General features: G+C 38.6%; 1 protein-coding gene across 14 annotated transcripts in view; it reads left to right on the top strand.

The window, feature by feature from the left end:
* FAM172A (family with sequence similarity 172 member A) overlaps positions 1–14,791 on the top strand; it is a 484,252-nt gene extending 469,461 nt beyond the window's left edge. For all 14 annotated transcript variants that reach the window (XM_043968907.1, XM_043968841.1, XM_043968848.1 and 11 more), the window contains one exon: positions 12,829–14,791. In XM_043968907.1, the coding sequence (XP_043824842.1) occupies positions 12,829–12,971 (143 nt within the window). In that variant the 3' untranslated portion in view covers positions 12,972–14,791. The remainder of the gene's footprint in view (positions 1–12,828) is intronic.
* Positions 14,792–15,624: the final 833 nt, after the last annotated feature.

The following is a 15,624-nucleotide window of genomic DNA, read 5'->3' as shown; positions in this document are numbered from 1 at the left end:
CAGGAGTACCTGAGTTCAAATCCGGCCTCAGACACTTAACACTTACTAGCTGTGTGACCCTGGGCAAGTCACTTAACCCCAATTGTCTCACTTAAAATAAAAAAAAAAATTAAAAAATAAACAACCTCATAACTTGGCCCAAACCTCTCTTTCCAGATTCATTATATATTACTACCCTTTCTGTTCTCTGTGGTCCAGGCAAACTGGTCTTCTCTTTGTTTCTCACACATGGCACGCCATCTCCCATTTCCATGACTGTATTGGCTCTCCTCTATTCTTAAGCACTTCCTCCTTGTATGTGTGGTACAGAATCCTTCATTTATGTCAAGAGGCAACTTAAACAGTATCTTTTATGTGATGCCTCTCCTGATCCCCAATTGCTATTGACCTCCTTCCATCCCTTCTTTACTACCTTGTATTTATTTTTGTTTATTCTCTACTCTCAACATGTCTTCTTTGATAAAATGTAAACTCTATAAGAAGAACTATTTCAGTCCTGTCCTTTATCCATATCACCTGGAGTAACATCTGGCACATAGTAAGTACTTAATAAATTATTGCTGATTGAAGGCAAATTCATAATTACAATATATAATAAATGTGGAAAGTAAATGATCCATCTTTGTTTCATTTACAAAATTAGAGAGGCACCAAAGTTTGGAACTGAACTCAGTCCAGGACAAAGTCAGGAAGACTTAAATTTAAATCCTGCTTTAGTCACTAGCTCTGCAAGCCATTTGACTTTTCTAGGTCTTTATAAAATGAGAGGTTTGGATTTGATGACTTCTGAGCACCCTTTTAACTCTAAATCTATGATTCTGTAGTACCATGACCTCTGTCTTTACTGAGACTTTCTGAAATTATCATAAACACAAAAGTAGATATTTTAAAAATAGCAAAAATCTGTGTTGTTTATATGAACACCCATTGAGTGTCAGTAACTAGTTTACAAGTAAATGTTCATAAGAGTCACTTTTTCAATGAGGATTCATTAAACTGCTACTGAGCATATGGTACTAAGCACAATGGGGCATTCTGATGTAGAAGACATATCTTGGACTTGGAGCTTATATTGAGTTGAGAAGACAACCCCCACACACATGGTACATGTAATAAGAAGAATGATTTTCTAAGGAGCTGAGGGGAAAGAGTGATGAAATGCTGTTGGTTAAGGTTAGTATGTGTAGGGTTAGTTTAGGGAAAGCTTCTTGGAGTAAAAAAGTAAACAATGAGGCACATCTTGAAGAAGTTGAATTACCTATACATGACAGAAGATCTGACCAAAAAGCCTGGTGACACCTACCAGCTGTCTGATCAAAGGCAGGTCACTTAACCTTTCCAAACCTCAAGCAACTCTGTAAAATTCAGTTTAAAAAAAAGTTATAGTTTGTCAGTTGAGTCAATAAACATTCATTAAGCACCTACTGTTTATTAGACTTCCTGTTGAACATTGAGCATACAAATGGAGACAAAAGACACTCCCTGTCCTGGAGGAGCTTACAGTCTAAGGGGGTGGAGGTTTGGGGGGCGGGAAACAAATGTACAAACAAGTTATATGCAGAATAAATAGGAAAAGATTAACAGAGGGAAAGCACTAGAATTAAGAAATATTGGGAAAGATTTTCTATTAAAAGATGGAATTTTAATTTGAACTTAAAGGAAACCTTTAAGTTGTTAGATAGAGACAAGGAAGAAGAGAATTCCAGGCATAGGGGAAATAGAGAATGCCAGGAGTTTGAGGATAGTGTCCTGTTTGAAGAACAGAAAGGAGGCCAGTGTCACTGAATGGAAGATTACTTGGGAAGGTATAAAGTATAAGAAAACTGGGAGGGGGGGGGGCGTGGTATGAAGGGCCTTGAACACCAGAGAGATTTTGTATTTCATCCTGGATGCCATAATGAACCACTGGAATTTATTGAGTAGGAGGATGACGTAGTTGGACCTGTGCTTTAGGAACATCACTTTGAATGGAGGAGTGCGAGAGAAAATTGAGGCAAGCAGATCCCCGAGCCACCACCCCCCCCTCCCCCGCCCCCAGCATGCATGAGGTGATGAGGGCCTGTGCTCAAGTTGTAGCAGTGTCTGAGGAGAGAAGGGGCCATATTAGAGAGATGCTGCAAAGATGAGATTGACAGGCCTTGGTAACAGATTAAATATAGAGTGAGAGAGAATAAAGAATACACCTTGACTCTTTGGTTTCAAGTCTGAGGAACTAGGAGGAGGATGTTGCCTGAGGGCTGGGAGGGGGCGAAGGAGGGGGGCGAAGGAGGGGGCAGGAAGGAAGGAGTTAGAGAGGTTTGTAAACTATCCCAGTAAGTGGAGAAATTTCTTATACTGATGAAAATCACAGGACTTTGATGATACAGTAACAATCAATTAAGAAGTTTTTTTTAATGGTAATTTAAAAAATCTACTGTGATTTCTTTAAACAACTATGACCAGTTGTTTGAATGAATTGATTTCGTTCAGTGCAATTCAATTCAATAAACCTACTTTGTGGTTCAATGCAATTCAATTCAATAAACCTACTTTGTGCAAGGTCCTATACTTGGTTCTAGGGATACCCCTATGCCCCGCCCCCCACCAAAAAAAACAAAAAAAATATATAGTGTGGGGTGTTTTATCATAATGTAGACACTTGGGTCTTTCCTGAGAAATTTAGTATCACAGTACCAAAGGAATTTGTAAATATTGAAGACTTTGGAATTTTTTTTTACTAGACCTATGCTTCAAATGATATATGGAAGGGGCAGCTAGGTGGCACAGTGGATAAAGCACTGGCCTTGGATTCAGGAGGACCTGAGTTCAAATCCAGCCTCAGACACTTGACACTGGCTGTGTGACCCTGGGCAAGGCACTTAACCCTCATTGCCCCACAAAAAAAAAAAAAAAAAAGATATATGGAACTCCTATTGAAGGATCTATATTTTTCAGTTATGCATGCATATGCACATGTGCATTTGAGTATATGTTTATATATTTATATATATATGTGTGTGTGTGTGTATATATAATTCTATGTCTATTTCTCTAAATAGAAGAGAGAAGAGAGGGAGGAGGGGAGGAAAAGAGAGAGAATTTGACTGAGGGTCCTAATGTTCTATATATTACTCATGATAGTTGAACCAAATATAATTTGCTTGATGAACAAGACACATTTTTGTACAAGTGGACTAGAAAATAAGGTATCTCAATTGTTCTTCAACTAGCTGCTAATGGGTAATCAGCTGAGCCCATTAGTATGGGTGAGGTAGGGAGGAAATGCTATTTCCTTTGACTACTAAGAGCCAGGGTGAGGTGCTGATATACCCTTCTTACAGAACTTCTAGAGGTTTTTATAACCTGAAAATATTAACTTCTATTTCAGTATTTCAGTGGATTTAAGATCTCATTAAATATATTTTACTCCATTGCTACAAATCTGAAAACCACAAACCATCCATGCCTTCTGTGTTGCTTTTGTCTATATTTTCTCAAAGTTTATCCCCAGAGGATTCATCCAGTGTGCTGGAGCCATCCATCTAGGTCTTTTTACATTTTGTGGAGCACTTTGGTTGTCTATCTGCTGTCCTTCATTCTCACTGCAATGACCAGCCCACACCCTTCTCTGATCATGAACACTTGCTTAAGCAATATACACCACACCACTTCTTCAGCATACATTGCTACTGGACATTTTTTTCTGGCTTATTTTCATGCACCATATATCTCTCCATTAATCTTTGTTCACCTACAATATTGATTCTTCAGAGATTATAATATCCTAAAATTCATAGCCAATCACCATCATTTGTGGAACATTTGCATTAGAAAACTGGTTTTTGAGAAGTTTAAGACCATCAAAAAGCAAGACAGTTTGCCAGATGCAATCTACCACATTCTTTTCCTCCTATTCAATTCTGGGCCCAGTTTATTGTTCATCTGTATTGCCTATCCCAGATAGAGGTATTTATGTACTCATTTAATGAACTAGTCATTCAACTGCATATCATAAGAACCCCGGGGTTCTTAGATTCAGTGGAAGGGGCAGCTAGGTGGCGCAGTGGATAAATCACCTGCCCTGAATGCAGAAGGACCAGAGTTCAAATCCTGTCTCAGATACTTGACACTTAGCTGTGTGACCCTGGGCAAGTCACTTAACCCTCATTGCCCCTCAAAAAAAAAAAAAAAGAAAGAAAAAAAAGAAAAATATTTCAGTGGAGGAGGGGGTAGGCTTCCCATTAACTTGGATGGGAAAAATTGCATCTTTATTTTCATAAATGTTAGGTTGAGGTGGGTTTGGGGACTATGTATTTTGTTCAATTAAAAATATTCTAAGGGATTCGTAGGCTTTCCTATACTGCCAGGGGGGAGGGGAGGAATGAAACAAAAAAGGTTAGGAATCCTTAGTTTAGATAATAGCATTTTTTATACATTTCATTTTCCCCATGTATTTATTGCTAGGTGTTATTAGTCTTTAAAGTAATCATAAGTTTTATTAAGAAGTCCATATAATGTTAAGGGACCTGATGGCAGCACAGTATTGTTTGACAACAGAAGCATCTGGATTACCTCACCATCTATATTTTCCCATCTCCATTAGCTAATATCTGCTGTACAAGACAATTTTTTTTTCTTTCTTTTTTTCCTTCTTTTTTTTTGGGGGGGGGGCGGGCAATGAGGGTTAAGTGACTTGCCCAAGGTCACATAGCTAGTAAGTGTCAGGTGTCTGAGGTCGGATTTGAACTCAGGTCCTTCTGAATCTAGGGCTGGTGCTCTAACCACTGCGCCACCTAGATGCCCCACAAATTTGTTTCTATAAGCCAACAAATGAGGTGCAGTATCTCTAAGACTATCTGAACTTTATTTACCCTTTATTTTAAGAAAGGGAAGATCCTTCCTCTAACCCATCCCCAGAGTCTCCAGTATAGCAAAATTATGTACCTTACTGCCCCATGTGCAGTGAGAAGTGACTTGCAGTCAGTCAAGAGAAGAATATTTTTGTTATAGGTTAAGCTCAGCAAAGCAAAAGAAATGCTGAAGTAAGGAGCCCACTATCCTCATTCCTAAATTGACCAAGCAACATTCCCTGATATAGCTCTACCTCATATAGTCCCCATTTTCCTTTATTTTATGTTAGCTTAGGCACCATCTTTTGCATAAAACTTTTCCGGATCCCTTAACTGCTAGTGCCCTTATTCCTACTGCCAAACTATCTTGTATTGTATTTAACTACTTTGGTTTGTTTTTTGTGTTTTTTGTTTTTTGGTGAGGCAATTGGGGTTAAATGACTTGCCCAGGGTCACACAGCTAGTAAGTGTCAAGTGTCTGAGGCCGGATTTGAACTCAGGTCCTCCTGAATCCAGGGCCAGTGCTGTATCCACTGCGCCACCTAGCTGCCCCGTATTTAACTACTTATTCTTACAAAGGTAAGAATATTTATTTATTAACTTTCTATTTGTGCAGCATTTATTTTATATATACTTCCCCTTTGGAACGTAAGTTCATCAAGAGTAAGAATTGTTTCATTCTTTATACTTATATCCCTTGTGCCTTACCACCACTCCTAGCAAACAGTAGTTATTCAGTAAACAAGCATTTATTAAGCACTAAGGGGCACTGTGCCTGGAAGTACAAAGGGCAAAAGGTAGTTCCTCCTCTCAAGGAGTTCACAGGCTAATGAGAAGACATCATGAAAAGAACTATGTACAAACAAGGTATATACTGTATAAACTGCAGATAATCATCAGAGGAGATATCTCCCTCACTGGAGATAATCATCAAAGGGCAATAACTAGTATTAAGAGGAATCCAGACTTCTTGTAGAAAATGCAATTTTAGGGCAGCTAGGTGGTGCAGTAGATAACCTGACTTCAAATTCAGCCTCAGACACTTGACACTTACTAGCCTTGTGACCCTGGGCAGGTCACTTAAACCTCATTGCCCTGCCAAAAAAAAAAAAGCAACTTTAGTACAGACTTGAAGGAAGCCAGAGAGATAGAGGAGGGAGAGAATTCCAGGCATGGAGGGGGACAGAGGCAGCCAGTGAAAGTGTACATATTAACTACTGATTGGTTGATTGATTGGTTGAATAGCTGTCTAAATAGTCAGTTGTTTATTTTGTAGGAGAAGAGATATTTTGAAAATATTAAATATTCTTTCTTTGTAATTTTCTAAAAATAATTGATAAGGATCCATGTTAATTAAATAATTCCACCAGAACAAAATACTATATATCACACATACTGATTTAATTTATTATATTTTTCATAAGAATTCCCATACTACTTTTTATCAATATCAACATCTATGTTGAAAAATATTTTTTTATTTCCTGAGGCATATGACATAAAATAGACATACAATAAGCTATAAAAGTAACCATACTGGGGCAGGTAGGTATACAGTGGATAAAGCACTAGCCCTGGATTCAGGAGCACCTGAGTTCAAATCCGGCCTCAGACTCTTGACACTAGCTGTGTGACCTTGGGCAAGTCACTTAACCCCATTGCCCCACCAAAAAAAAAAAAAAGGTAACCATACTTTCCATAGTCAAACTGTTCTTTGATGAGGTCTCACTTAGTTCTTTCATTCCAACACAATTCCAGCCTAAAGACCTAGGTTCTCCCTTCTTATATATGTTGTCCTCTGTCAGGAACTGCTGCCCTTCCATCCTCACACACTAATGCCCTACCTTCTTGATTGTGGTAACATGGCATAAATCATTGTGGACTTGATGCTTGTAGGCAGGATCCATACTTTTGCACTTAGAGTGGCAAATTAATTCTGACCAACACATTTCTCTAAATCATTTCTATGGTGATGGTACATCACTGCTTCTGCCACTTCATTAGGCACGCCTTACTTTAAACAAATTTGTTATATAAAATTTAGATTAAACAAAAGAGAAATGGAAAAGGATTGATTATTTATTGCTAAAATACAAAAGGAGTCTTCACTTCTCTTAGGAATTGACAAAGATCATTTGCAAAAATTTAAATACAACTTTTCAAGAACACGTCTACTTCCTAAGGTACTGTTAAAGACAATGGGAGAGGGGCAGCTAGGTGGCGCAGTGGATAGAGCACTGGCCCTGGAGTCAGGAGTACCTGAGTTCAAGTCTGGCCTCAGACACTTAACACTTACTAGCTGTGTGACCCTGGGCAAGTCACTTAACCCCAATTGCCTCACTAAAAAACAAACAAACAAACAAACAAAAAAACCAAATAAAGACAATGGGAGAAAGCATCAAGATCTTAGCTACTTAGTATTTGAGTTTGGATTAGTTTATACCTGAAAAAAATCCAAGCATCAAGAAAAATGGAAGGGAAGTGGCAAGCTTGGAAAGTAATCACAGAAAGAGGAGAGGGATATGCTAAAATATATATAAATAATAAATCCCCAAGCTCATAAAATTTCTTTATTTTCTAAGCATTCAACTCTCTATACTATTTATTGTCAGTCATTATGTTTTTTTTAAATATGAAAATGTTTTATCTGGTTTGATCTTACTCAAATCATTTACATTATCAATATTTTCTAGCTAATATGTTTTAATAATATTTGAGGAAAATTATGCATTTTATCTATTTAATTTTTTATCTTATAGAATTATAGCTTCATTATTTTAAAATGTTGAAGTTCTTTAGCATCATGCCAGCTTTATGTGCTTTTGAAATTTTAAACCAGAACTAGCCATGTAATAAAAACTCAACAAATTCTTGTTATATTGAAATATTCTTGCAAATTGACCAGGTGTTAGCAAAGGACTGAGGGGCTACTTCTTCCCTGGCATGGACTAAAGCAGCCAGAGCTGTCTGAGGCTCTACTATACAGAAAAGGAACTATCCAGATGTGCTAGAACCCAGACATGAAGTAATGGGTATCTGTTGGTGAAACTAGGTTAGGTCCCACAGCACTCTCTTGGGAGCAGAAATACACTCCATTCTTATCAAATTTCATCCGATTTTACCCATCCCAACAGTGAATGGGGCAAAAAAGACAAAAGCCGTGAGTTCCTCTCCTCCACACCGTCTCGTCCCCCCTCCTTCCCCCCCCCCCCCAAGGCTCTACAGACTAGGATTTTAAAATTGTTATATATATTTGCCTAGTACTTGGGGCTTAAAATTTTTCCCCTCAAATTAATTCATTTTTGCTCCTTTTATGAATTAAAAAATGTTCTAAAATCAAATGATCAGTTTGAATGAATGAACAAACCAACAAATAAATAAATGAATGAATGAATAGATAGATAGATAAATGAATGAATAAATAAATAAATGAATAAAAGAATGAATAAAAGACTTAAAAGGACAAAATCCAAATTGATCAAGTGAGGTTGTATCCCTCCTTTTTTCTTTCTCATTTTTATTTTTCTTTGTTTTATTGCTAACTGTACTTTTACCAAAGACTACTACTAAGGGAATAAATTAAAGTAAAATGAAAAACATTTTTCTCCTCTCTTATAATCATGGGTAGAAAGAAGAAAGTAATAGTTAAAGTGAGTTTTTAGTTGCTCGTGTCCATTAAATTTTTCAAGAAATAGTTCTTTATATTACATTGTGTGGCTAACCTAATTTTATAGATAAACTGTGAAACAAAAAGGCATATCATTCAGTAAACCCAAATGTCAACCTGAAAGGGTAAAGGAAGACAACTGGGGTCTCAGGAGGTATCTATCCATGGTGGAAGAACCCTTCTCTTCCTCCTAAGTGGGAGGCCCATTGGAATTAGGGGAAATGTCAGGTGGGTAAGTGGGGAGTAATATTAGTCTTTAAATAAAGAAGCTTTTAGTCCGGGTGGATAAGATAGTGATGGAACAAGAATGAGCTCTCCTGATCTTCAGTATGCATTTTCTCAGTTAATTGATAACAGACAAGTCTTGTGGAAACCAGACTGGGAACATTTACCTCTCATGCCATTGCTCCATATTAGTAAATTACTAGTCTTTTGATTAGTTTGAACATTGTACCTTATATAGTCACTCCATTAGGGAATGTTTTTGAATGCTTAAATATGATATCTAAGTATTTACAACAAAATTTAAATTTTGGTTGCTAATTTCTACAGTTGTCCTGGAAAGCTGATCTAAGAAATTTTCATTTGTTAATATTTCCAATTGGCAGATTCATATTTTGTTTGCAAATGTTCATGTCAGTTCAAAAAGTATTTTATTTTTCTTCCTTTATGGTATTCAAATATAAATATTTTACTGAACTTTTGTCTTCATTTTCTAAAGTAGTTTCAAAAATTTGTTTCTGAAACATGTGCACATCCAGTCCATATAGATTTGTAATTACCCAATTTCTATTTATTAATTTTGTATTATATAAAAACTCCAATGCCAAAAAAGGGAAAAGAAACAACTTTCTCCATTCCCTCTATACATCTTCATGTTATCATTACATTAGCCTCTACTCTCTGCAATTCAGTGTCACTTCTAGACACCTCTTGCTTATTTCCTCTTACTCCTGGCAATTTTCCTTCCTCTGACAAACACAAATTCTCATTCTTTATACCCTTAAATTGCAAAAGTAAATGTTGAGGACCAGTGCAGACACTCAGCTATCTAAGGGGCTTGTGTCTTTTCAGCACAGTACTAAGCAAGCAAAGAGTCATCATAACCTCAAACTAAACAGCCTTTGTAGTGATTTTATCACCAGGGAAATTGTCCATCCTTCAGAAAGATTGTCACTAGGAAAGAAAAAATAAAGAGGGAGTTAAAATTGCTTTATACCATTGCCTTGTTAGGTCCCTCTAGATTCATAGCTTGAATTGGTTTTCAAGGGGAAGAGGTACAGAAGGATAGCTCCAAGAAAGCTCACAAATTGATCATAGTCTTGATAACACTAGTGGCTATAAGTGTGATCACTATAGAAAAAATTCTAAATGTGACTAAAAGAAGAGAAATGGGAAAGGAAAAAGACAATTAACATCTATTTTCTTTAGCTTATTGTGTTTTGGATCTCTCCCCCCCCCATACTAATTTAAGAATGGTCTTTCACAAAGAGGCAAAAATATAATAGATTTTAAAATCTTTTAGTGTGGTAAATGCAATTAGTAGCTGCTATTGTAGTATGTATTCATCTAAATCAAGGCCTAGAACAGAAGTTAATTGTTCAGTTGTCTGAAACAATGTGTAACGTGAATGGAGCTAAAATGATGGGTGCTATAGAAATATAGACATAGAAACACAGATATTTTGTAGACCAATCCAGAAACCAGACACCCCTGGTTATGTCCTGTGTTAAAATTAGGCATATGCAGAACTGCCTTGGTTTGGAAAAAGCTCAGTCTGCCCAGAAATAATACTAAAATTGACATATAACAGGCCAATCCATTATATAGGGGTGTGTGTGCCTATTCTGTAATCATTATATATACTAGAGAAGAACTCAGATCAGTTCAGTTTTCAGATATGGTAAGAAAAACTTCAGGCAAAGAACTGTTCAGTTCAGTTGTTCAATTTCACTACGATAAAAAAAGAGAAAAATATATTATTTATTTATAATTTGGCCAAATTCAATCAGGTACATCTGTATTTGACTGGATAAGTATCTATAATTTAATGGCCTCCAACCCATTGACAATGAAAAGATTTGCTCCAAATGATCAAGCATATCCAGAAGTGTCCTTGTTTCTGGATTAGTATGCTCTCGTGTTGGTAAATATTTTTTTGAAGTTATCTGGGAATGTAAGGGGTTCTCCATTCTAAATCACATTCATTAAGGGAAGTGTCCAGAGGTGGGGAATAGGTTATAGCCTTTGTGTGGGTACCTGTAAAGTTGGGGTTTTCGGCTCTATACTTGTTCAAATAGGGCCTAACTCCCACAGCTAAGTCATATACACAGACTGTAGCTTTCTGCTCTCTGGCCAACCGAAGCCATCACATCCTTATTGTTGTAACTCCCAGATTGTGATACTGTCACAAAACTGTTGCTAGGCAACAAATGTGGTTACCCGGTCTCAGCGAATAGCTGAAGGGGAAAGCAAAGTGTTGCACCATTGTAGAGTAACCATAGCAATGACCTACTATTACAGACTAAAGAATTATCATTAACAATGTTAAAGTATCAAACAGAGGCCCTGAATCTGGAGATTTCCAGGCAGCATCTCTGCATAATTGGGTTATCTAGGAAGAGATTTAAACTCTTTCAAAGGCATTCACTCATTATCTCTATGGGAGAGTGTTTTTAATTATTATTTTAATTTTTTTAAATAAAAACAAATTTGCCAAGGAGTTATGGGGCTTCTGCTAGGATGATGTGGGTAAATTAATGTAACCCACCAAAACTACATGAATTCTATCAGGTGAAAATCTTGATAAAAGTATTTCCCTTTCCTAAATCAATATTTCCGGCCTGTGTTTGGCTCGCGGTGCAGTATGATTTGAAAAATGCTATAGTGATATGATTGTACCTAATTTAAAGCCAAAGAAGAGGGAATTGCAATAAAAATTTTTTTTAATTTAAAAATTAATTCCTGACAAATAAATATGCGTCTTCTAAGTTGATCTACGTGCAGATGTAGACACAGCTTGGTTTTTTTTTTTTTTTTAAAGAAAAGTAGGTGGTTTAGTGGAGGGTCGGGAGAACAACTTTCTAAAAACTTGACCCTGTGAATAAGCTGTCAATACAGAGGTGTGGTCTCCTGTAGAGCCAGCTCTTCGGCCGGCTTCCCTTCCTATATATCCGTACTCAGTACAAAAGAGAATAGAGGGAGCTCGGGTGGGAGTCCCTTCAGCTGCCGAGCTCCGGGACAGGCGAGAACAGTCCTTTTTCTCCCAGAACTAGCGAGAAGTGTAGTCTTTCTCTTGGGAAGCACGGGAATGCCTCTGGTGCTCTAGGGAGGGCGGAGGGAATCTAGTTCCCGCCTGCAGGAGAAACCAAGCCCTCAGACGGAGGCTGCTGTGGAGCCTGAGGTGAGGTGGGAGGTTTCCAAGCAGCCTGGGAGTTTCCCTTCCCGCCTAGCTGCTTGATTGGCCTGAGGGGGCGGGTCGGGGTGAAGGGCTGTCCTGCCTCCATCCTCTAGCCATCTCCCAGCGGGGTCAGGAGGACTATGGTGAAGCCGGGAGCCTTCGCCTGGAGGGTGGACTGCCCGGCCGATGGACTGACTGACTGGCGGGCGGGCCGAAGCTTCAGGAGCTGCAGCGCAGGAGCCGCCCTCGGGTGTGGCAGGGTCCTTCTCCCCTCCTCCGTGCCCAGTCCTAAGCAGCTCCCCGGGCTCCTCACCGGTCCCTTATTTTGGTGGAAACTGTAACTCATCTCCCCAGGGGGGACGATTGACCGAATCCTCAGGAATTTGTTCTTTTCGTGGGGGGTGGGGCGGGTCTCGGCTTTGAAGGTTCAATTCTTCCTTCCCCTCACCGCCCCCCCTCCCCCCGACGACCACCACCCCCACGCCAAAGGGGAGTTTTGCGCGACATCGAAGTATGTAGGATTCCGTCCGTGTTCACAACCCTGACCTCTTTTTCCGGGTGGTCTCCGCTCCCGTGACAGGGCGGGCAGTTGGGAAGGGGCGGGTGAGGAGGGAGGCGCCTGCCCCGGGAGGGCCTGCTCTTCGGCCGGCTGCTGGGGGCGGGGAGGTGGGGGGCTCCCAGCTGCTGGCAGGGATTAGGGGGAGGCAACTCCGCGCCGCTTTGGCCCTAAGTACGTAACCCGCTGGGTGCCGGGAGGGCGAACACGTCGCCTCCTCCAGGGTGGGCTCACTTGCCAGCCCGCCACCGGCGCTGGAGCTGCGGCTCTTAGAGCCCGCTCCCCGGCCCAGCGCCACTCGGTGGCTTTTTTCTTTCTCTTTCTTTGTGAATTCATACCCGGAGAACTGACCGTAACCAAAATCTCTCTCTTGCAGGTACTGAACGGCACGAGCTCACTTCGTGGAAGAGTCTCCCATCTATTTTCAAATTCTTTACTGAAGCTTCGGAAGCCAAGAACAGTTCACTCAAAGCAGCTCTAACTCGGCGCTCTCACAGGATAAAACATGAAGAGATTTAAGAGGAGTGAGAGAAAGAGAAAGGACATACAACCATACACATCCGTGCATTCACACGTACACACCCGCAAACACACCCGCGAGCTCACATAGGCATCCCTTAACTGCTTATTTTCGGCAAGCCGACTCCCAGCCCCTCATTAGATTGTTTTCTTCCCAGAGCACAGGGTCGTGATGTATACATCTAAATAGCGTTTTGCATTATTTCTAGATGAGTGCAACTGTCAAAGCAATATGGGTTCACTGGTTGTGCTTCCTGTGGGCTGTAGCTTGGATTTCGTGCTGCCCATCAGTGCGCAGATTAAGGCTGACAGCGGTACTGCACAGTGCAGCGTGGTGCAGCTCTAATTGCCCTGACATAGCCCTGCACCGAGTTGATGGCAGAGCTTAACAGTTTCTTCGTGGTCCTATCGCCTGCAGTATTTCCTGCTGCTCTGGAAAAAGAAAAATATATACACATATACATATGTGTGTACATATATATGTATGTATGTATTTTCACCCCTTTTCTTTTGGACAGGCTCAAACTTTATTTTATAAACTTAAAATTTTAGGGAGATTTTTCTCCATGTATAATTACTTTAAATATTTCTGACAACATGTTATTGGTTTTACTTTCGGGATGAATTTTAAACTCTTTAAATTAATAGCACAAATGCTATGCATTGTGTAGATTTGTAAGTGTGAACTACACCTTCATTAAGAACATTAAAAATCTATTTTTCCTTAGGAGACCAGAGAAAACTGGTTGAAGACCTGTCAATTCCTTAAATCCACTTTATTCTACTAGAAGAACTCTGGACTTGAAAATAAAATTTCAATCAAGTCTAGATAGAGAAGCAAGGAAAAGAGAAAGTTTGAAAATATAAACCAAAACAAATGGATAATCCCTTTGGGTGTATTTTGAGTGTATGTGTGAATGTATGTTTAGATGTATGTGTAGATATATGTTTTGGTTTCCCTTGTTTTTTAATGAAACCTGTCAACTCATCATTAAGATATTTATCTTTTTAGAGATAACATGCTTAATTGAATTCTAATTTAGGGTATGGACTTAAGTTTCACTTTTAAAACTTCACTATGGAAGATTTTAATTCTAAAAAAATAGTTTATTTTGAAATTTCATGGAACATATGAATCTGACTTTTTTGAGGCAAAATTTTTGGATGGTTTCAAAAATTAATCTGTGCACTCAAGTATTTGTCTTTAATAGGACTAAATGAGGCCAACACTATTCTTTTAGTCTACTTAGAGTTAAAGAATACTGCTCTGACTGAAAAGTGAAGAATTAGAGTGAAAGATTTTCTCCTCTTGGACCAATAGTATTATTTTTAGCTCTCCACTTGTTTTTGAGTATATTCTCTAAAATTCCAATTGCTCTGTAATCAGATCCAGTTGAGATCTCTACAACACTGTGAAATATCAGAACTAAAACAAGTCATGATTTTTCTGATACTTTTGATTCAAATATTGCATTGTAACCTATTGAGTTTATAATTGTTGTAAAAAGCTCCGTTACCTAATGAAGGTTCCATTTATGATAGATGACAGATGAATTTAATATTTTGTCACCTTTTTAAAAATGTGCTACTATGGAAATATCTGTCTTATTTGATGACATCATGAAATGCACCAAAAATGTCATAGAAATAACTGGTCAAAAATCAATTGAATCATCCACCTCATAATAAGCATTTATACATTATGTGCTCATATCAGCAAATTTTGAAACTGCTGCTGTCTGATACCATGTTTGGAATGCACGTACACTAATTAATTCTTATGTTTTTGATGATGGCAAATTAAAGTGATCTTTTCTTCAGTGGTCATGTCTGCATATCCTCTGATGTTATTAGAGCAAAGACAGAGCAGGGGGAAAAATCAAAATGGTGTTTTATCCAACTGCTGTGTAGCTTCAGAACACACTGCCCAACACTGTCCAACACACTGGTCTGTGATATTGACCCTTTTTATCTGATACTTTCCAGTTTTTAGAATTAATGGAAGAACTCCAGAAAATGGTGGCAGCCTCCAGTGAGATGATTTTAAAAGTTAATATAAACTGAATATATTTTTAAATGTTTTAAACTGTTACTTTTTCAACATATGAAAATGTTCACAGAAACATGTGATTTTATATCTTTTTTTTTTCTTAAATAAAGCTTGTGGGGTGCTATATTCTGAAAGCTCCTGCAACCAAATTAGGGAAGAGCAATAGCTCTCTTGTCAGTGCCTCTTCCCAATCACTCTTGTCCTGCTCTTCTTCATTCTCACCTTCCTTTTGACTTGTAACTGGAGTCAATCACTGCATAATTGCCTTGAAGGCTTTGGGTTGTTGGAGTTTGTTTCAATATCTATGAAGAGATATTTGGAAACTTTTGCTTCCTTATGTAGGTCTGGGTTAGAGACTCGAAGAGGAAACAAGGCATTTGAATTGACTAAACTTGCTGGGTAAATCCAGCTCTCCTGACTTTATGAGTTATGATTATGATTATGAGTTTGTGGTGTAAATGTAATAATATTGTTCAACTCTTTTATCCCAGATCTACAACCCTAGTTATTCTAGCTCACCTGCCTGGGCCAAGTAGCTCTTTCAGCTCCTAAGTCTTTCCTTGTTTTGCTTTTGTTAATTGGAGGTTTAAGTGGGAGGGGGTT

Source organism: Dromiciops gliroides, chromosome 1 (genome assembly GCF_019393635.1).
Source record: "Dromiciops gliroides isolate mDroGli1 chromosome 1, mDroGli1.pri, whole genome shotgun sequence".
Taxonomy (NCBI): domain Eukaryota; kingdom Metazoa; phylum Chordata; class Mammalia; order Microbiotheria; family Microbiotheriidae; genus Dromiciops; species Dromiciops gliroides.
Note: the sequence above shows the minus strand (reverse complement) of the source record. Positions and strands in the feature narration are given on the sequence as shown.